Below are 24,478 nucleotides of genomic sequence, written 5' to 3' on the forward strand. Positions count from 1 at the left end.
ATCCCTTCCCTGTCCCTGCTGGCCACACTATTGCTGACACAAGCCAGGATGCCATTGGCCTTATTGGCCACCTGGGCACACTGCTGGCTCCTGTTCAGGCGGATGTCAATCAACAGCCCCAGGTCCCTCTCTGACTGGCAGCTCTCCAGCCACTCCTCCCCAAGCCTGTAGCGCTGCTGGGGGTTGTTGTGGCCCAAGGGCAGCCCCTGGCATTTGGCCTTATGGAAACTCCTCCAGTTGGGCTCAGCCCATGGCTCCAGCCTGTCCAGGTCTCTCTGCAGAGCCTCCCTGCCCTCGAGCAGATCAACACTCCCACCCAACTGGGTGTCATCTGCAAACTGACTGAGGGTGCACTCGATCCCCTCGTCCAGATTATCAATAAAGATGTTAAACAGGAGTGGCCCCAACACCAAGCCCTGGCGGACACCCCTCGTGACTGGCTGCCAACTGGATTTAACTCCATTCACCACAACTCTTTGGGTCCGGCCATCCGGCCAGTTTTTACTCAGCAAAGCGTGTGCCCATCCAAGCCACGAGCAGGTAGTTTCCCCAGGAGAATGGTCTGGGAAATGGCCTTACTAAAGTCAAGGTAGGCAACATCCACAGCCTTTCCCTCATCTAATAAGATAAATACATGCCAACAATAGTTGTACAACTCTGGTACTCATTCACACTCGCATTGCAATGCTTTGATATGTTATGCTATGTAAAAATATAAGTATTTCTAACAAAGTAACCATTTTTCCCATGACATTTTTTTTTCGTGCTTGCACTTTAGCAGTACATGACAACATGAAATGTCAAGATACAGAGACAAGCTAGTAGTGAATTGTATTACTCAATAACATCTACAGACTTCCATGTTTGCATATAAAATTAAAATCTCAGTCCCTGAATACCTCACACTAGGGTACACCATCTTAGGAGAACAAGATGCAGAATGGAGCAATGCAATGTCAAGAAAAATAAGTCAAGAGAAGACTGTAGTATAAAACGGAATGAAAAACTGACTCTAAGCTGGTTGTGACTCTTCATATAGCTATTGACTGGCTGACTGTTCAGAAGAACACTTTCCAAATCAAGTGGGATGAGGAGGACTGTAATGCATACAGACTATGATTTCTGTTATAAAAGTACAATAAGGTCTGCTACTTCAACAGCCCACAAATAAAAAACAGCTGAAAGGAGAATGACATTTTCACTAAGATCAGAAGAAAGGACTGCCTATGAAAATGTAGGCCAGCAACGCAGGAGGCTCTATAACTTTTAACATACCTGAGAAGCTACTATATACGACAACAACTTATAGATACATATTACTACAACATAGTGATATGTCAAAGCCATCCACAATTTAACAACGTGTTAGATGCACTGACTTATTTAATCCACTAAAAATTAAACATAGGTAGTGAAAGGCTCATCACATTTCTCAAAATTCCCAGTATCATTCAGATAAGCTTCTTACTGAAAGGAACTTAATCAGTGTATTATAACAATTTGCTCTTCAGGCTTATTCAGTAACTGTCTCAGAATATCAATTAAAAATCCACCAACTTCTTAAGAAAAACACCTGAGTAACAATAAACTCTTGTTTTTAAGTACTCTGCTTCATGTTTAAGTTCCACAGGGATCGTAAAATGCATAGCTCTAATTGCAGGACAAAAGTTAGAAAGCAAGCCAGTGAACATTAAAACACCCCAATGTATTTAAAGAAAAGAGATACTAAAACTCAGCCTGCTGGGTGTTGGCAGGGAACAAGAAAAAACACTGAAAGCAAGAAGAATAGGAGGGCAACAGCGGTTATTAACTTTGGGATATGATTAATTTACACACTGATAATATAAACAGTTCTTAATTATTCCTATACTATAAAAGTTTGACTACTCTAGAAGACTGAGCTGCAATAAGAAAACTTTGTGGCTTTTTTGTTTGCCTAATGCGACGTACTGTTCAAATCAGCTATTCTTGATTAACAGCTTCGAAATCTGAGCCAAGAAAGTCTTAGCGCATCTAAGAGAAATGAATGCACATAAATTGCATCTCTCCTGGTTAGGTGAAGTATAAAGTGGACTTCTTATGGACTTATGTGGTTGTTAAAATACTTGATACCCTTAACTTTCTGTTCTAAAAATAAAGCCAAATCATTCTTGAATGGAAGTACCAGAACAAGCTTCAATTTACTTTATGTTCTGAAAATCATGTTATCCCTCTTTACCACCGTCTCACTTTCACCAGTCTTAGAAAGAATACAGAAATAGGGTAAGTTACTCCCTGTGTACTGCTAGTAGCTTACACAGTTACCAACACTACAGAAAAAAAGTAGATCCAAATCTGAACAGCACTGTCACCCACATGCTAACTTTCGTGATTTGATCTTGCAACCAGAGGAGATACAAATGGAATAAAGAATTTTTAGGGTGTGCTGCTACAAACAGAATCACAAATACTACATATGGACTCCTCACCTGTGAGAAGTGAGGCAATTTCAGTTACTCTCTTTCACCACATGCTGCAATACCTCAAATGTGTTGTCACTTAAGACCATGCATACAGTTCATTACCACTACTCATAAATGAAGGATGCCTAAGGAACTGCGGTAACATTATTCTGCTTTTGAACTGTTTCAGATAAGTGTTTCGATGACGATCTGCATCTTCTCTGTACTAATGTCAAAGTATTAGGTATGTCTAGTTTAACATGAAGTTTTCAGAAAATAAGCAATTACGATGGTAAGCACATAAATGCATTGCATACCAGTCATTACTAAGATTTCAGCAGTTCTGAGAGACACTTGATGTTAGGTTCCACAACTCTAGGGCTTTCCTTGGGTTAGAAGCAAACTTTGACACGGAAGAATAGGATAATGGAGAGCTTCTTTATTCATTATCAATGAAAAGATTCTGAGAACAGAACTGGTAGATACAGTACTGCTTAGTGTTCTAAACACAATAGAAATGGAAAGTTTAGGTATGTTCAAAATGTTTATGGCCAACTTACTTTCCAAAGACTTTGCTAGCAACAGGTACTAAACAGAAGTGAGATTTTTATGGTGTAGGATCAGGTTATGTTTTCTTATTTGATGCACTTCTACTAGAAAAGAAGTCCCAATGCTTCATCCCATGTAATGATCTTGGATGAGCACACAGTGACCTTTTAAATATAATTATAAATAAGCTTCCCAGATGAAAAGAGATCTTAATTAACATAAAAGAGTTTTATTTCAAAAGCCAAAGAAAAAAGTAAAAAGATGTTTATGAGCCAAAGCAAAAGGTTTTGACCTAAGTTAAACTTGCTTTTTCCTTTTCACTCTTTGTTATGTTCTCCTCTTTATGCACAACAGTTTAAGAAGAAATATTATGTTTTTTATTTCAACAATCAACAGAAACCACTTCAACTTCCTAAACTTTGTTTCAGTAGTCTGATGAAGATAGATTCAATCTGCTTTTATAAGCTAAAACTACAAATTTGGGGCAACTAAATTATTTGTTCAAACAAACATGCCCAATTCTAGCAAAGTGTCTTTATAAGATCTTTTGTTTTTCAGCTAAGAGGAGGTTTTTATTCTCCTGGCAGGGGAAACACTGCTGTGTTCACCTTGAGAGGCAACCATGCAAAACACTGTAGCTTTTCAAACCTGAAGATGGTTTCAGGACAGCTCTGTGAACAAAAACTTGCACAACCTCTTCTGATATGTCTGCCTAAGTACTTGTATTATTCAGAGTAACTTATGTCTTCAGAATCCGAGACACTGGAAGGAAGAGATGGTTCCTACCTTCAGACTTAAAAATCCAAGGTTAAATCAGGCTAAGAGCCAGTTGGCAACAGTTCCCTCCCAGAGGGTTTTCAAGGAGTTTCCCCTGGTTCATGCATTGAACTGCCCTGTATGGAATAAAATGAATAGCGGGTTGTTGAAAAGGAGATTTATGGAAGATTCTACATTTGTGATTCCCAAGTGAGAACACTAAACTAAGATAACTACTTCTGCTCAGAGTTGCAAGCCGTAAAAGGGGACAGACACTTCCTTAACCAAATGAACAAGGCTCTCTGCAGAGGTTAAGGTGCGCTATGTTTCGCAGAGAAAAGCAGCAGCAGTACTTGGAGCCCTCATTCCCACCAAAAGCAGAGTGTCACACACTGAGGACAGAGAACCACAACATCTGCTGTTTGCTTGGGTTGGGAGGGGTTATTCAGACAGAGCACCTTAACAAAAGCAAATACACTGTTGGTAACTGTCAGTTCCATTAGCAATGAAAACTTCAGGTTAGTGAATGAAGAGCTAATATGGATCTTTATGCTTTAACAAAGACTTTTTAAATTTAAACTATCTATAATGTATGAAGTAAATAAAATTATACTGCACAAGCTTAAAAGACTTTGTACTGACACTAACATATTAAAAAAATACAATATAAACTGTAAATACAAACCATCATCTGTATGCCTTGCTTATATTGTACTTGTTTTGAACACATTTGAGTTGTTGTTAAGTTTCAGTATGATTTTCAGTTAACCAAAATAAAGGATGTAAAGTGTCCCTGATCATCTATTACTGTCAATAGCAAACATTTTTCAATGAGTCTTCATTTACATTAAAAAAAAAAAAAAAATCGATTAGCAATGACTGTTTCTAGCCAAGATACAGTAGAAAGCTGTTTCAATGCCCAGAGCGAATTAGCAACAGATCAACTTTCTGAAAACCAACTGGGCCTTGATTTGCAAAGTAAAACCAGTGAAAAGCAGATTTCATAATTTGTTTCAGAACAGCTACTACAGAGCAGCCTCAGCTGAAACAGGAGCAATGTGTTCAGGATTCAATATAAACAGTAAATGTGTGCAGGGCATTTACACACCCAGAAGAACAATGCCTAATATTCAATTAATTCAGTACAAACCAGAAAATGCAGTTAGGATAACAGCCTCATATAGAATCGTAATTAAACACAGGCCTGATGACAATGTGGTATGGAAAAGAGAGAAAATAGATGATACAAAAGTTAAGACTGAGAGCTTAAAAAAGTATTTCTTAAGCATTTCTGATAATTGAACCTCTAACATCTTTGAAAAAGGCAAAAATTGAACAACAAAGTGCGGATTAGATTTAAATGTATCAGCATAAGTATCAGAGCAAAAAAGTCATGCTAGTTCTATTATGTGCTGTAGTCCTTAACAATGAACTTACACCTTTTCCATCTCTAGAAGTCGAAGAATTTCATACAAGACAGATGAAATGCAGCAGAATGTGTGTTTTGGGTGAATACAGTCAAGTACTGGTATATCTCACAACACCAGATTAAGATTTTACTACTCAAATTTACTACCTTGTTCTATCTTTGCCAGGAGTTCCAGTAGCAGCACAGAAGGTGGGTTTGACTTGATGTTTCTAAACCAGAATCCTGCTAAGTTCCTGAGACCCTATAGGTCAATTCACAGTGTGCAGGAGTTAGAGTAATACATTGAACTAAAACAACTGAAATTATGGCAGTAGTTTCCTGAAATTATAGATAAATAAAAAGAGAGTAGGCCAAAATTGGAACTGCAGTGCTTTAAACTGACAGCAAGATTCACTAGACTGCGCTTGTCAAAGGACTTGAAACAACATGAATTTGGGCAAATTAAATTCCTTAGGCAAGTAAGCACTAGTTTTCTGAATCTGCCTCAATGCTTAAAATTTGGACACTAATGCAAAACCAGCCAATTACTCAACAGTAATCATTTACTGCTCAGATGAGCTAAGAGCACATTCTCAGTCCATCCAGTTATAAACCAGAAATTGTACAACCTTCCTGATGAAGGTTTAAGCTAATGCATTTTCCCGCGTGACTGCGTGCACAGCCTCATCTTACTGTGGTTACTGTCTGTAGTTTATTTAAGGAGGAGTTACTGGCTTTTTCATGCCTCAACATAATGCCAAAAACTAAGGCATCACAAGGAAACTTTAACATGTCATCTTTAAATTGCAATTTTTACTTTTGGTTCTTACAGTCGTGGTTTGAACTTGGTCGGTAGCCAATCACCACACTGCCAGTTGCTGACATTTCTCTCCCTCCTGGTAAAATAGGGGAGGGACATAAAAAAAGGGGAGAATTCTTAGGTTGAATTAAAAAAAACCCCAGTTTAGTGATAGTAACAAAACAACAGTAACAATAGTAAGTCCAAATGGGTAATACACAATGTAGTTGCTTATAACCTGGCAACCAGTAGGCAGCCCACCCCCAGCAGTGATCCCAACCACACCAAAGATCTTTCCGCGCCGACCGAACCAGAAATGAGAGAGCACACGTGTCCTTTATATACTGAGCATGATGTCACATGATATGGAATACTCTAATGACCGATCCAGGACTGGCACTCCAGCTGTGCTCCCTCTCAGCCCAAGGCATGGGATGAAACCAGGTCACCTACTAAATGATCTCTTCTGAAGAAATCAAATTTCTAAATTATTTTTTTGCTGTGCACTAAGAATTAAAGCAAGCTTATGCTGATGACAAATAAGTGGTTTCTTACCTTTTTAACTAAAGTTTGCATTCATATGAGAACATAGAAACAGTTTTCAACTTCTAAAGCTTTCCTGTACAAGCAAAACAGTAAAGAAAAGGATATTTTCCTGGAGTTTCAATACCCACTCTGTAGTCCACGTAACTTTGATACGGATGGAAGTTGAAAATGAAAATGAGACCTGCTCTCTCAAATGCTATGACCTTATTGGATTCATGCTTTTCGCTCACATAGGCCTAGGAAAGAAAAAAGATAAAAATCCAATGAATTAACAAGAAAAAACCCACTGCTACTCTACCTCATTTCAAGTAAAACAGTCAAAGATCCAAGCAACATACATAAAGGCAACTGAAATTGTTTACATATGTAATGTCATATAAAATTTTATTGATTACTAAATGGTAGCTTACTTTTTATAAGGCAATGTAAAAATTAAGGAGACAGAAGCATGTTAGGTATAGATCACTTGAAAAATTCTTGCTCAGAGATTGATAACATGGTCTTTTTACCACAATTTCCTTTAGCAAAAAAATGGATTCCTTTTATCAAATCAAATCTTTATTCTACTTGTTATGGGGATCTGCATCATATCTACTGTTAAGTAATTTAGAAAATTAGGCATTGCATATATTTTTCATTTGTTTTTTAAAAGCTGTGTGAGAAATAGTTTTGATAAACTACATTAAACTGCTGCACATAGCACCTTTGTTCTGTTTGCTAAAGCCATTAATAAATAACTAGACATCCATTAAAAAAATTCTTCAAAGTGGATTATGACTAGTATGAAATAATTAAACACTGAGAAATTATAATAATTGACTTGATTTAATAAAAATTATAGTGCCATAGTTAGGTAAAAAAGGCAAATAAAAAAGTGACAGGTTGAAAACCAGGAGACTATAACTTACACTATACTCTACTGAAAGTGTTTTCTCAGTAACAGAGTAATTACTTATATAAAAGTAAATTGTCAGAACAATTTACACCTTCCCAAAGCAATCCTTGGATTTGATTACAGACAATTTTATAGTCTGCTTTACCCAATCTGCAGTTACTAAATAAAAATACCAAAAAAAACAGGAAAAGAGCTTGCTATGAAGCTAAAAGCAGACTGCTTCAGCTTTCTATTATCTATGGAAGATATTTCAGTGACATGTTTGACAACTTGAAATATATGGTGAGGCATTACGCAGTGCATAATAAAGTGCTGTTTAAAATTTCTGCATGCAAATTTGGTATTGTTGTTATTCTGAACATGTACCCAACTGGTGACTAAAAACTTATCATTTAGTATATACAGCTTACCGGGGGAGATGCAAGCCAGCCAAATTTTTCCTCCCATTTATTCATATCTCTATCAAATGCATTTAGGAATCTATAGCGAAGAAGATGATCCTCAGTAAGATTAAACTGTCTTCTGGCATAGTGGTAGCTCTCATTATTCCCCCTTCTGGGAAAGTCAAGCCATTCTGGGTGTCCGAATTCGTTACCTGCATTTAAAAATATTAAGAATCTGTGAAATCACGCACTAAAACCACGCTACAACCACCAAAGTAAAATTCATTAAAGTTTACTTCCTTTCTACAAGTTTTAAAATTACAAAGATTAACACTCCGTATATAAATTAGTAATTTTATTATTAAAATATCTCAGAACTTTCATGCATGTTAACAGGCTTGTTTGGCCAATAAAATTACCTGAGTAAAATATCCACAGACTCAAGCATAAAGTGGCAAATGAATTACATCCTCTATGCTATTATACCATGTTTAGAAATTTCTCATACCCATCCTTTAATAAGGGCAACTGAAATTCAGTCAACCGGGATACAAATTTTAGAGTCACTATGAAACCTAAAAGTATCACTTTGATAGTAGAAATCCATTGTTTTAGAGCACTTAAGAGAAATCAGCACCACCATTCACATAACTACAGAGACATAAAACTTCTGTTTTATCCATTAAACTTCAAACAACCAGAAGGCCAGTTGGATGCCCATTGACCACTTTCTTTGACTTTTTATCCTTGATATAAATACTGTTGTATGAAAATAGGTATTAAAAAAGAATGACTTGAATCTTGGTTCCTCACCTCCTAGAAAAATTCAAAAGACATCCTAGTTTAAGTAGCAGGCTGGATTATGAAGAATAAAGCACAAAGCTTAATGATGATGCATTCAGTATTTGATACTGAAAACAAATTACTTGAGGGGCATGACAACTTGGGGATGTAACAGTATACATCAATTCAGCAGCCTTGCAAGGGGAGCTGCTTTTCTAAGCATAACACTCTGTCAGAAGCACCAGAGACACATTTCAGACTGGGATGAAGCATGTTTGAGCACTGGGTTCCTCTGTGTGCCCACCGGTTCAGGTCCCTTCGTGCGTATGTAAATATGCCATTGTATTTCAATTTGGTTTTCTGTAGCAGCAATGCTTCACAGGTTTGCCAGCCTCATCCTGATTACTTAGCCCACATAACTGGATAGTCTTCACTTTAAGACCAGGAATAGGTTTATTCAGACTTAGATCACATTCCATTAAAAGAAAAAAAAGAGAAAAAAGTTGTAATTTAATCAAGAGAAATCTTAGATTCTCCTATGTAGAATCTCCAAAGCAAATCTCAGCAACACCTCTTTTGGGACTTTATTTTGAATTAGTCATATATCCAAGATTTTCTTGTTTTAGATACTGGTGTTATTACATTTTGAGAAAAATCCAAATGGATTTATTGGTCCTAACTCATACAATAATCTGCTGCCTAGCAGACTCTCAGTCATTTTGGACTATTCATTTTACACAGGATTTAAATGTGTTAAGTACCTTGAAAGTTAACCATACATTTCAAAGCCTATGATGGTTCATTCATCAGAGACATTTCCGAGATTACACATAACACCTACTCACCATAAAACTGAAACAACAAGTGGTCTACCTGGAAACATGTATGGAAAGTAATATGAACAAATATAAGAAGGTTTCTATTAAAAAAACAACAAAAAAATCCTAACAATTCTACAAGCAGTTACTCAAGATCTGACAATAAACTGGAGTTTTGTGGGCAGAGGAAGGGCAAGGATGCTGAGGGAAGGCAAGCATCATTTCCTGGATGGATACCCTCCACGTGCAGCTGCCATCTGCTGTCTCACACAGCCTGCGCTGCCTGGAAGGCCCAGAGGATAAGGTTAGTAGTGACAGCTATGAATTTAGATTTTTGAAGTGATTTTTGTGTATTTCTGTGCTTCATGGGAACAAAGAAATGAACAAAGAACAAAAGAGAAAGGCTGCATATATATTTAGGAGAATCCTTCACAGTGGTATCCATTTGGTAAACGAACTGACAAGTTGTAAATTAAATTTCCCATTCAAAAGCTAAACCACTATATTTCATATTCAGCTCAAAACCAGAGACAAATTTAAAAGAATCAGAATCACAGTAGGACTTTGAAAATGACCTTGGAATAATGCTAGACTGAGCTCTTAAACTGTGCTAACAATACTGTATGGAAAATGAGGAAAGATATTGCTACAAAACAGACACTGTATCTAACCAAATTCAATATTCTCTTAAGAGCTGGGCAAGGTATTACCTTCTTTCGTGATCTGCACACTATTGAAAAGATAGACTACGTGAGATAGCTCAGTTAAAGATAGCAAAAAACATCACAAAGTCAGAGATGGTATGTATCTTGAAAAGGTAGCCAAGAAAATTGTACCTACTTGTTCAAGAAAAACATAAAAATTGGGGAAATAAGCAATAGAAAATAGCAAATAAATTAGACTAAACTAGCCCATGGTTTCAATAGAGTATTTCACTTTAAGTAGAGCATATCTGTGTTTATGCCATATACTGACTTCTCCACCTCCACTCATTTTGCCTATTTCCCCACCACAGTAACTAGTATTATTTGAACGCTGGGTTTTGTTGTTGTTCTTTTTTTTAAAGAACTGCAGCAAAATACAAAAGCAATGCTAATTTCCCAACCATTACTAATTGCTATTAAGGAAAAAATGAATTTAATACAGTGCAGCACCTTGACAAAAGACTAAATTACTTGCTGATGTCAGAAAAGCATGTTGAGCGTCTAAATACTGACTGCTTTAAACATCTATTTTTCTATTGGCACCTTCTGGACAATATACTCATGGGCCTTTTGTATGTGTTGATTTTAAAAGGGTCTGGATTTTTTTTTTTTAAATAAAAATAGAAGTTCATAAATTATGACAGAATGAATTCAAGTAGGCTTTTTGGACTGTGTTTTTAAGATGTGGTATAGGGAAAAAGAACTAACAGTTAGAATGCAAGAAGGCCTTTCAATAAATTCCCAAGAGTGCTTCTGCACTTGAGACACATTAAGGCTATGCATCCTTTAACAGAAAATAAGTATGTCATACTATCTTTTTTTTTTTTTTTAAATTGCTATGTTTTCCTAGTTTAACTTTATAACAAATGAGAAGAGGCTTTAGGAAAGGGATGGTACAGGTAACTGACCCACACTTACATCTGGAGTTAACTAACAGTACCTGTGAAGCATGTACTGTCCCCTTTCCCCATGTTCCACTTCTCATTTCTAACAAGAATCAGCAACATTCACTTTTTGACAATTGTGAAAGCATGTAAGCATAGAAGTACTATTGGGATTTCGTTTCCTGTAATTAATTTGCTGTTTGATGTAAAGGTCCAAACTACAGATTGACAAGAAGCCAGCTGCTACAAATGATGCAAATCAAGACAATGGAACTAACATGGGGGAGGCAGAGAACAAAGCTGAAATTAACTGAAATTGTGATTAGAGAAACAAAACAAAGACAAATCATTGAAGTGCAACGCATACTAATTTTATCTAGGCATTAATTCAAGTTTTCTATTTGCTACATATTGCACATATTGGACAACTTACTATGTACCAGATTTCAAGATCACAATTCCAACAAATAAATTAACTTCCTATTGCAATAATGAAAATTTACGTCACACTTGTTTATTTGGCAAGAAATGCATTTACACCACAAAGTAGTTATGCTGCTAATGCCTCCTTTGAAGCTGTGCCCCACAGGTCATTAAAGTTTTCTTGATCTCTCTTCTTTAGACATCTTTACTAGAAATGCTTTCTCAAATAATCAGGCTAAGCAGAACTGAAGGCATATTTAAAAGATGTAGCAGACAGTGCCAAGAGATGCCTGTTACTTTGGTTTGTTTGTATTTTGAATTAAGTATGACATTAAATACTTTAAAAGCAGTTAAAGCAAGTAGTTTATTTGATACATCAAAGATGAGAATTTAATTAGGTGTGTAAGGCTGAATAAGTTTTTAACTTATCTAAAATTCTATAAAAAGATCGTATTTAAAGTTGATAAGCTGGAGACTGGGCACATTGGGACAAAATTACACCAGTTTCATCTTAACGTATTTCTATCAAAATAAGTGGAGTTATGACAACTTGCACAAGCCTATCAACTCGCCTAGGAGTTGTAACTGATTTGAATTTAACTTCACTACCTTTGTGAACAATGATGACAATGCAACAATCTGCAGATTATAAACAGAATCAGCGTACATCAGGTATAGATAGCATATGATATTTAGCATGATTTCAAAAAATAAACATTTCAATTAATCCTCATTTTCACTAGTTGTGAAGCTCTTGCATATTAAGCAATTCTGATACTTTGTACTTACTCATGTTTCTACCAAATCTTCTTAACATGTATACTACCAAAACCAAATAAGAAACTCTATACTGCCTTCAAATTACAAGAGAACAAGCTTTCATCACAAGCATTCATTTGATCTTGTCATCCATGCAACAATATAACAATGTGAAATTCCAAATGGACTCCTCCTGAAACACAATGACATACTGGTCCAGAAATGACTAACAAAATCAATCCAGACAAAAAATTATATTCTAATTCCTGCATAAGAGACAGACTAGAGGAAATTTCATGCATGAGGTAATGGTAAAAAGAGAGGTATTGGCAAAGCCAGTTCTGTGAAAAAAGTATTTTTCTCCCATTTTATGAAAATACCAGACATTGCCTCCTTCCAATCTATGGTAAGACAAAAATTAGGATAAATACTGTACCGCGTTTGAAACTCAGACCTTCCATGTCTCCTAGGGAAGAAGGGAGGAGATGCCTAACTTTGCCTGTATTAAATGAGCAAAGAATGCATCTCTTCTGGTGCAATACAGTCATGAAAAAATACAAGTATGCCTCTAATGTTTCAAAGATACAGGAAAGTATTGAGTCCTTAAAACGGTTACCCTAATCACACCAGGGATACAGCACTCTATCTACAGTAGCTGACTAGAAGAACCAGGCCAGCTACAGAATGAAATTTTGAGGAATTCCCTGGGATGTCTGACTTGTTGCTCCAAGAAGAAATCTTTCAGTTTATCTAAAAATAGAGTTTCCTGTTCCTCCACCAGAATAACATTGATTTAATTTATGTAGCACTAAATGAAGGCTTTTATTATGACTTGTTCTGCTTTTACAGCCTCTCTTTTCTTCTTCAGTATTTCTCAAACTATTGCCACAGTTGTTTGGATGTATAGCTTTAACACTATTCAGCTATGACATTCCAGTCCTATTTTTAAATAGGCCAGTAAAACCTACTGAATCAGAATTAAATGTTCCTTTAGTTGCCTCTTTCTAACAGTGGCCAGAAGCACGTGCCTCGAAAAGGACCAAAGAATACAGGAAACATAAATGATGCTTCCTCTTAACACAACCCACCAGTCTCCATTAATTTTCAGGACATGACAATGATTGCTTTTTTCTTATTTCCCCCCTCCTCTTAATAGGCTACTTTACGCATAAAACTAACATGGAAGCCTGTATTACACTTTCACACAGTCATCACAGGTAGGTAGCACTTTCAAATGTCCTACCTATCATTTAAATATCCAAGCTTTTAAATAGCAAACATTCCCCTACTGAGGCTTTAAGCTTTCCCCTTCACTCTGAGAAATCCTAGAGAAAATTATGATGGTGGTCTTCAACATCCTATTGCTCAAACTGCAGCACTAACTGCAATTTGTTCCACACTCTATGATCGATTGTTGAGTCTCTGAAGAAAATTAAAAAAAAAACCAACAAACAATTAAAAAAATCCCTTCAAGATAACCTCAAATAAATTTTCAGAATGTTATCCTTAGATATATGAGCCACATCTTTTGGCTTTTTGCTAACTACTGACAGTTGCAAAACTTTCAGTAGAAGAACATAAAATAAAATTTGTGTGTTGGGGAACATAAGCCTTGGAAGAAACTTGATTGGGACAATATACTCTCCATCTCTTCAATTGAGACTTCTATATTAAAAAAGACAAAACTGTCACAGAGAAACCACTTATGTATTCAAAGAGTTTGGGACCACAGCTAGGCTGTAGGAGACTTGCTTGTCACGATCTTATTCTGCAGATGACCCTCACTTATCTGTCTACAATTGGTTTAATTAAAACTCAAAGTATTTCAAGAACTCTTGGTTTCTATTCTTCTCAAGAAATGAAAATGTAGATTTTCAAATCAGAAAGAACAGCATAAAAAAAATTTACAAACCCATGAAAACTGTGTATATAAACACATTATTCACGACAAAGCTTTTGGCAATGGAAAGTTGTACAACATTGCTCAGCGGAAAAATGTTAACTTTAGAAGCTATATTCATCACTCTATTTTATTACTTTTGATACTTTTATAAAAAGAGTATTTACTGGTTACTGACTTTTTCTTCTCCAAAAGAGACACCTTTATAGTATACATCACTTATAATAAACATCTTTTGTCAGAGCAAACAGATCACTTTTATTATTCCCGCAGTCATTAAGGCAAACAGGCACAGGTTAATACAAACAAATAATCCAGGAAAGCAAATACTCTGGTATCAGAAACTTTGCTGAAATTCAAGGAGGCTTTGTAATTTACTATTTATTCTAGAAGCTGACAACTGCTTATCAAGTCTGTGCTCTTGAAAAGCACTGTACTAATTTTATACTACTGTTAAAAGGTCCAGTACTCTTGATTTTCTTATTTTATTATACCAGCCATTTGAAATCACATCATGCTGTTGCACAGGTTGTCAAGCCCAGATAAATACAGTTAATCTCCACCTGTGAGTAAGTGTCATGAAGTTTTTCCTTTCTATCAGATCTCAAATTCTTTTACATATATTGCAACTTGCATTATTTAAGTAGATTTTTTATACTATCAAATATTTTGCCAATCACAGCATTTTCAAAGCTTAGTGATAAGTATTTCTAAAATAACTCTCTTCAAATCATATTTATTGTAATCTATTCCTAACACATCCTACTTAGCAAATAAGGGAGAATCAGAAATCTTATTAAAAGACATTTCTCCCAATCAGTTATGGTATGTTCCTACATCTTAATTTTAAATTGGAAAAAGTAATTTTTAAAAATGTCAATTGAATTAGAGAGGAAAATACTGTTGTAAAGTAAAAGAGAAACCAGACAGAGGAAAATACTGCTGTAAAGAAAAAGAGAAACCAGACAAATAAACTGCCACCCCAAACTTCTGTGAAATATGTTTTACTTCATCTCTATTGGATTCATATGCTATTAAAATGATACAGTTGACACCATAAGTTCCCTTGATATTTCCAAGGGCTGTGTTTGATTTACCTAAACTTTTTTTTTGGAAAACAACTATAATGCACAGTATATATTATTTAGTTAACCACTTCCAAGACCTCACTAAAATATTTAGTAACTGCAATATTCCACAACACCTTGCAAAGGTTAAAAAAAACCCCAAACCAATGTCGAAAACCTACGATGAGACCTTCCCAAACAGAAGATGCGGTCAAAGAAATTCTAGCTAAATGTTTCAGTGTGGTGTACTGCCAGGTACCACAACTGACAGGTCAGTAGGCTTAAAAAGTGAATTGAGGACCAGAGTGGAACAGAAAAAGGTTACACAAAGGCAAACCTTCTGACATAATATATTCAATAGCAGTTTTTTTACTGGTGTCACCAAGTCCAGAAATTCATCCTCTTAATTTTGAAAGAGTATATAAAGGATTATGTTACTAAAAGAGAAAAAATGCAAACCAAAGAAAGAGACCACTTGAATAATATTTGACACACAGAAAAGTTAAAGCTTTTCATATGATATAAATCAAAAAAGAAAGTTCAACAATATTCTATTCTTGCTATAGGAATAATCTAGTTAAAAATAAATGTTTATGCTTTTTTTAACAGGGCAAAATAAGAAAATTTGAAATTAAAGTGTGGAACAATTCAGAAAGCAGCTCATAAATTAAAAAAAAAACCAAAAAAACCACAACACAAACAAAAAAACCCAGCTTGCCTTTACAGTCTGGGCATTCACTAGAAATTAAATTACACTACAGAGAGGGCTACAATAAATGTCAAAATTGGCAAGCAAAGATGTTTGGGAACACAACTTTGTGCAAGACTTACAGTGTCAGATATTTCTGCAAACTTCCCCATACTAGCTGAATCCAAAAAGAGTTGTTAAATGTCTCATTTATTTGAAACAGAAAACTTTTTAGACACTCCAAGTGACCAATGTTGGGACTTTTGAATAAAAAAACTATTAATGCAGTGACATTCAAAGATACCAACACAAAGACCTTCAACTTTAAAAATGTTATAATGCTTCCAAAGAAAATAAAGCCTTATACTTTCATTAACAAATATGAACACAGCACTACGTCTTCACACAGTTCTATGCAACTATTTCAAGCAAATAACAGAAATGAAAATAAATGAGAGTTGTTCCATAGAACTGGCAACTTACCATTTGGTAAGGTGGGGATAGGGCAAAACAAAACAGGCATTTTGTGAAAGAAGGAGCACAATGCAAACTGTAAAAAAGAAAGGAAAAAAGCAGACAGTACAGTCTAGAGTAAAAGTCAATAGACAAAACAGAAGGTGGTGGATTGTGAGATGCCATGCAGGTTGCTGAGAAGTCATTTGCGGGAAAAGAGACATGAGAATGGAGATGTGGACAGCAATGAGACACAAAGTAGAGCATCAAAATGACAATGTTTAAATTAAATGGTCTTATCTGGAGTAGAGGAAAGACAGAGATTTCATTATAAGCTTAATTTTTTTGCACATGCACAGGCAACCACCTTATGTCTACTAGTCTGATTGCAGACAGCCTAGTCATACAACCCTCAGAAAGGTAAAAATGATGTACAGTGAATCAGCTCTCTTGTCTTCAGATACTACTCAAATGCACACAGGATCCATCTGAAATCAGCATATCATTCTGGAAAACTGCCTCCTTTCTTTTATATACATTATAATATGTACTACAAATATTTGTTGCTACACAACATGTACTCTATATGCAAAATTGGTGCAACAAGGAAACAAAAAAGCAGATAAGGCACTGATTGGAAATTCATTCCACTGTCCACAAATTAGGCTTGTCACCCTTATGCCAAAGATGAAAAAATAATATGAAGTCTTGCTTTATTGAAATGGTACATATCTGACATCAGAGAATACTTCTGGTTGCAGCTCTGAACCTCTTCTTACCTACTGTCCTCAAAGAAGTCATACATTCCTGAGATTTCTCCTAGAATCACACGTCACTGCTCTGAGCCTACATTAAAGCTCCCTTCTGCCAGCTGCCACCTGTCCCTTCACCTGAGGATGGCTCAACCCTGTCATGCTGAGAATGTATTTATAAACTTCCTAAAAACATTTGTTTTAAAAAACTATCTTCTCAAGATCTTCACACTTTTATACACCTCTCATTTGCTTTTTAGTGGAGCTGGGCACTTACTAAACTATTTTCAGAAACAGAATTATGTGGTTATCATAGAAGTCTTTCAAAAGGCACAGCATCATACTGCTAGCTACGTTACCTTTTACTCAAAGAGATGAAAAACACCAAATGGCCCATACAGCAGCTGAAGCAAGTAGTACCTGAGCACTGAGGAACAGTTCTTAAAGGAGTTCAGAGGCTTACCTCTGGTGTGCTCAGTCTCAAGGCTGTGGCTGTCAACATTAGTCTCCTCTGATGTAAAAAACCCAATCAAAAGTATTTCTAAGTTCACATACCAGATATGTTTCAATGCAATTAAGGAAATGGAGTTATTTGAATTCTGAATGTTGCATAAGCTATTTGTGAATTTTGAAGGTACAAGCAGTATTCTGTCTGCATGACTTGCCACTGTTTGAAAGTAATTTATTACTGTAATATTTCACAGTGGTGAGATGACATACACATAAACATAACATAGTAAAATAAATAATAAATTTACATAAAAATGTAATCAAATGGTCTATTTGTGTCTAATCCCAATACTCTACAATAGATGATATCTTACCTGTAACTAGAACCTAACTCAAGCTATGCTTTAGATATGCACAGTTATTTGCTTAAGAATTAGTTAGAACAAACAGAAAAATGGTAAAATCAAGCAGAAAATCAGCTACAGGACTAGGTGTATTGCATGTGAGCTAGTCCTGTTCTGGAACATTTCCAGTTTGTAAAATTCTCCCTGTAGAAGACTCCACTGCAACAGTGACCATGCTATCCATGCACTTTTCAGCAGTGCACTCACCCACATTTTGGATGTGCTACCTGTCTACTCATCCCTCAACCTCTAAGTTAAAATACATAGGAGATAGTAGTTCATGCAAGTAGATTAACAATGTTGTTTTCCAATGTATGTTTTCTAGATTTACATGAGGGTAGCCAGGCTGAAAACATGGCTCGTACTTCAAACAGCCCTTACTCGAGCAGCTTATTTTGCATTCTCTGATTGCACTTCATTGATATCTACTCCTACAAAGACCTGCTTCACTTATAAAGTTGCCCTGGAGTCAGAGAAATCTGTTTGTGAGCATGGCCTTTAGCAGGTCCTTCAGACATGTATCGTAAGACATGTCCTAGTACTACATTTTGAGATACAGAACAAATGGGAAAGTTGTGCAGAGCTCCTGAAAAGCAAGAGAGAAGTCTGATGTGATAGATGCCAGCACATCTTATCATGGCATGCTTACTGGCACATGAACTTTCTGTGCCCAGGTTTTACAGTTCAGCTCAGTTCTGATTAATGTATAATTAACTGATCTGATGTGAGTGAATGCAACCCCTGTATGATTAGGTCTGGACATAGTTTCCTTTCTGAGATGAGTTGTAAAGCTCAAAGGCCTTCTTTGAGACCTTGGACAAAAAAACCCACTTTTTTTAAAAAATATGCAGAAACCAGCACAGAAAGTAAAAGTCAATATCCTAATCTCAACCCAAATGTTTATAGAAAGAGTACTAAATTTGATATAAAAGCTTATAAACACTCTCATGCAGAAAATCTTACTGTGAGCAGAGACTTTCACCACACTACAGTGTGGAAAAAAACCAAACCAGTAAAATTATTCCCAAATAAGCTGTATGTCACGTTTGATAAATTTTTTTAAATGTTAAAATCCTTGCAGGTTCCCAACACATCAATTAAACATTATGGCAACATACATCAAAGTAGTTTTTGAACTTAATCATATCTTCCAGTGACATACTATTTAGAAAATACGTTCAGTAAGATACGGGCATATTTTCAAAGTGTTCAAGTGTTTTAATGGTTTGAGTGGTTGGACAACACCACACCAATATAGTGCACGTAGCACTTGGCTAGTAAATCAAAACCCATAGTTAAAAAGAAAGGCAAGTGTTATGACCCAGAATTGCATATTAGCAGTGGCTCAGAATACACAGAAAGCTTTCCAAAATGAGAACAGTAAGTATTTTTAAGTCAGGTTTCTTTTAGTGAATTGTCTCAAAATAATTTGTTTTCAAGAAGCAGACTTGCCTCAGTGAGATGATAAAAAAAGCGCAGCCCTGGCAAATTCCAGTATTCTTACTGTCCAACATAGTGTATTTTCTTTCTACAACTACTTCAATTCTTCTACTTAGCAGGAAGACATTTAAATTTTTATTGTAGTTCTACCTTGCCGCAGAAGAATATATGAGGCTGATGCTAAATAACAACACACTGAGGATTTAAGGTCAGATCAGGTTTGTTTGTTGTTGGTTGGGGTTTTTGTATGTTTGTGTGTGGGTTTTTTTTTTAATGCACAGCAGATGAAAATAAATGTCAACTAAAAATACCGAAAAAGATTGACCAACTATTCCCTTTGCTTAGGGCTACTGCTGTGGAATGAATGAAGTATTAGCTGTCTGTAAAATTCAAACATGTTGGGTAAAATATAAATACAGAATCCACATTTTGAGAGTCATACGCTTTGTTTTAATCAATCCTGAAATAGGATGTATCAGTTAACCATCTGCTTTCCTGTACAGTTATTAAAGAAAATGTAATACATGAGATAAGAAGATTCATGAAAAGAATTGTATGTGTAGACAAAGGACTCCGAGTGTGGGCAACAAGTAAAACTGAATATCCCATACTGCCACTTTCAAATGCTCATAGTAAACCATCTTCAGACAGCAATACACTGCATGAGCTGCAAGAGGTAAAAATGCCCAAAATACATCCCAGATACGTATGCTAGATTTTACCAGTTGGCACCTAGTTTGTGTGACTAAAGTTATTTAGCACAACAGCATAGTATGTAGAAAGGGGAGAGTAAAGGGTGAATCAGATCAAGCAGAAACTGGAAAACCATGTTTATATAAAAGAAGCTGCTTCAGAAGTGGTAGAGGCCCTTGCTCAGTTTAGGGTTAGCCAAGATTGGACTACCCTGCCAGCGAGAGGCAAAAATCCTGTTGAAGCTGAAGCTTGCAGCCACTGGTTCCTACAGCTTTAAGATACCGCTTACCAGTTGCCCCATGCTGCCTTATAGACAGATAAGTCACTCCCCTCAAGTCCAGCCTAGCCTCCTTGAACTGCCTGCAGCAACTGGCAGTCATCCTCTGCGAACTCTCCAAGCACTGCTGTTGATCCACAAAACCACAACATGCCACTGACAAAGAGTGAAGTTGCTCTCATTTGTAGCCCGTAGTCCCACTTCAAGCACCGAACAGGAGTAAGTCTGCATAACATATCTAGGGAAATACATCTATGTCTAGTTTCTAATACAAGTGTTGGTTCAGTGTTTTCTAGCTCTATTTAAAGACAAAGCAAAACTGCCAACCCCAAATCAGAACACATCACACTATTAGGCATTACTTTTTTGGCATTTCCATTTTTAAACAAACAAAGTATGATTTGCTGGGATTTTAGAAGGAATTTTTATCTAATAACTCAAGTTAAAACACATTGCTGTTTGAAAAAAAATAAACAAAAATAACCAAAAACATTAGTTCAGACAGAATTCACATTAATTAGACAACAGATTTAAGTAGTCAAAGAATGACACTAACCAAAGTCAAAACTAACTATTTAAGCTAGGAAAATACAAGCCTGCCAAAACACCCTTGTAGAACTGTGATCATTTTGAGCAACCTGAGGAGGAAAGGGGAAGCCTCGAGAGTTTCAAATTCTCATTTGCATATTGCCAAATTAAAAAGTACATTTCCATTCTGATTCATTTTCCTTCTGCTTACCAGTAAATAGTTTAAAACAGTACTATAAACAGTTTAAATTCTATCAAGTGGAAATAATTTCTTGATTTTTCATCTCACAAAAATTTGATTTTTCTTCTTAATTTGGAAAGAAAACTAGCTTTGAAATATACTGATATTCCAAAGAACAAAACTGCTGCTTTGCAAAGTATGTTTCAAAAGCAGTATCCTCAGTGATTCATAAATATTTATGTTGGTATAAACATAGTGTGTACATCAGAACATCCCCCATCAACCAATTTACTTTGTGTATTCATTGTTTCAGAGCCTTTCCCCCCCTTTGAACTTGTTCATTGTTATCTTTAAGGTTATTTTTTTGTTTGTTTGTTTTGATTGGAATTTTTCTTTTAAGGTACTCTTACCTAAGAAATGAAAGAAGGTGAGGTGACTACTTTAAGACTCTAACCAGACACTTGAAGGCAATATTTCTAAGTGATGTTTATTGATTTTAGTGTATTTCCAAAGTGCTAGCATAATAATTATATGGTAACAGCATAATCTGTTGCAAAATCTCTGCTCATTACACTAAATCATAATCAGGATGACTAAAATATGATTATTGTTTTTGTTAGGATTTGTCTTTTTTTTTTTTTTCTGTGTGGAAATTGTTATTGAAGCTTGCAAGTTTTATATTTCAGAAAGAACAGTTAGAAATCATGCCATGTTAGAAAAGGGGCAGGTTTTAAGAGTCACATCTGCTTAATGATTGACTGAACTACTTATGACTATCAGTCAGTACACTGAACAGACTAAGAAGTCGACTGTTCAGTCATATGACAGAAAAGGTACGGTGCAAACTGAAATGCCTTGCCTGTCTGTAAGAGATCTACTAATAAAGGTGCACAAAAGGTATGCATTAACGAGCAAGAACCTCTGATGATGTAATTCTGAGCTGCTCAAGTCATTAATTACCCTGGTGTTCTCTCTCCCTCTCGCTGGAACAGGGAACCAAGTCTCACACAGTTTTCAAAGAATTATCCTGAACAACTTGCAAGATATGAGTCTGTCAGATGGAAGGGGCCTGCACCTGCATGATGTTAAAATTCAGAATTCATTTAAAATCATTGGGATGTGCTGTTTCCACAAAAATACCTAGTACTGGAACGCTCATTACATTGGCCTTAAAATTTAGCATAAACTTGCAATTGCTTCACATGGACGTTATGTATGTCAGTGTTTTGTATGGATGGAAGCGTTACAAAATTTCATTTTAAAGCATCTTAAATCTTATCTTTATTCACATCTCAGTATAAAAAAAAAAAAACAGAAAAGTTAAAATAGCAACACAATGCTTGCAAATTATTACAATACTTTTATGACTGTTTACAATACAAATACCAGAACAGCATAAAGAAACCTGTAATTAAGAACCAGTTTATGAAGACCATTGCCTTCTAACACTAGAGTTAATTACATCAGACACCAAGAACTTCTGGTGTCATGCTTTTAGACTATGAAATAAACCCCCCAAACCGAATGTTTTTGCACAGTGTAGGCTTAGCAACTTTATGAAGCAGGTCCCTGTTTAATAACTGAGGATGGTGCTGCCAGTGTGGATATCCATGTGCAGACTTGCAACTGATATGAAGGCTAAGGCAGACCATTACAAGTATGCTGATGAATGGATGGGCTGGATTTACGAGTGTAATTTAAAGACAGTCTCAACTCACCTGTACATTAAACCAGAGTCAACACAACTGAGAAATGGGTGAAGTGGGAAAAAAAAAAAAAAAAAGAAAAAACCCATTCAGTAGGTTTAGATAAAGCCCATCAGGCAGTTGTTTGGGAAGCTGAAGCAAAACGTTGCTCCTCAGACAAAAAGAGGCTTTAGAGCATTGGTACTGTGATGGCACCTTTGCTAGAAGTAGAAAGTGATTTATAAAACAGCCTCCAAAATCTGTAAGATCAGAGAACAACTGTCCAAGCAAGGCCTTCATCATATTTTTTGTTTGCATGTGGGGAGACAAAAAAAATATCTAACTATATTGAGAGAACAGGCTTAAAACAAGATGTTTGTTGAGATTTAAAACATGATAGGGAAACAAACTAGACTGTAATTGTATGTTACCACATCCTTTGAAAAATCAGTTGTAGCAGAAAATACGCTTTCTGCATTTTTAGTTGGTCTTTCACTTTCTCCTCCCCTTGTACTTCTGAATAGCGCATACCTTAAAGGAACAATTTGAAGACACATCAGAAGAACAACTCCAGTTTACTTCCCGAATGTGAGAAAAGATCAAATACAATTTTGCAGTATTAGAAAAGAAACCTAGCCAACTCTGTCTCGGGGCTTTACTGGGAACCAATGAAGTGCTTGGTGGTGCAGGTGGAGAAATGTTGCATTTTGGACGATGCATCCTTGTGGCCATTGGGGGACAATTGAATAAGTGTCTTCATCAACCAGAATACTAAACTTTGTCTGAGAAAGGAAGGTATGAAGCAAGATAGGTTATCTGTCTTAACATTTTTGGTTTTTTTCAAACAACTTCATTCAAAGGAAGTTAGGAAACAAGTAAGTAGTTGTAAACGAGTGGTCTAGCACTGTGCACCTATGACATTGTTTCCAAGAAACAGATTTGCCACAAGCTAGCACCTCTCTTCATTCCATTATATTGTGCCTCTTTATTTGCACATTACAGTTATCCCTTCTGGTTTTGAAATCCAACAATTTGCTATATACATATACACAAACATGGCACCTTATACTTGAAACACACTTAAACTAGCCCTAAGACCTGAATCAGCTGAAGGCGTAACAAAACTGGGAGCTTTTTAAGACATAACTAACAAATCATTTTAGGTTTTCTTTGTGACACTAAGTTAATAAATACAAAATAAATTTTAAATTATGAGAATTGGAGCAGAAATTGTAATAGATTACATTACAGCTGCTTCAAACATGGTAAAATCCTAAATTGGTTTTTAGGTTTTGAAACAAGTACTTCTGAACTAGCTGTATAAAACAGTATAAGCAATCTCATCTAAGTAGCCACCTCCAACTTTACTAAAAGAATATTTTAACACATACTGCTCCTTTCCCTACCCCAGTTTTACATAATTGGTAGAATCTATTTTGTATACATATATTATTCTATTTTTAAACATTATATCCAAAACCAGCACTCCATTTCACTGAAATATATATGCATTCAAAGTACTGTACTTCATGCTGTCATTGCACTGTATACAAGGAAGTGATACAGCTTTCTTAGGGCTCAAGCTGAAAATATATTTCAACCATATCAGGAGGCATGCATATAATATAATGCTTTTTGCACCTTTAAAAGAAAGTTTTTTCAAAGGAAAAAAGTAAACTTTTATTTCAGAAAAAAAGCTTGCTTCAGTGTCAAAAAAGTGTTATGTTACAACTGTTTGAGGAAAGCCAAATATGTACAAACAGTAAGATGATTTTTCCTCTCCCCCTCCAGCAATGCTGTACAGAAATTCAA

General features: G+C 35.8%; 1 protein-coding gene across 1 annotated transcript in view; it reads right to left on the reverse strand.

Annotated features, from left to right (window-relative positions):
* GBE1 (1,4-alpha-glucan branching enzyme 1) overlaps window positions 1-24,478 on the reverse strand; it is a 128,533-nt gene that overhangs the window by 22,837 nt on the left and 81,218 nt on the right. The window contains exons 12-13 of the mRNA XM_026843662.1: window positions 7,805-7,989; window positions 6,605-6,735 (exon numbers count right to left, since the gene is read on the reverse strand). Of these exons, the coding sequence (XP_026699463.1) occupies window positions 6,605-6,735; window positions 7,805-7,989 (316 nt within the window). The remainder of the gene's footprint in view (window positions 1-6,604; window positions 6,736-7,804; window positions 7,990-24,478) is intronic.

This window comes from Athene cunicularia (genome assembly GCF_003259725.1).
Source record: "Athene cunicularia isolate RWA chromosome 1 unlocalized genomic scaffold, athCun1 chr1_part1, whole genome shotgun sequence".
Taxonomy (NCBI): Eukaryota; Metazoa; Chordata; class Aves; order Strigiformes; family Strigidae; genus Athene; species Athene cunicularia.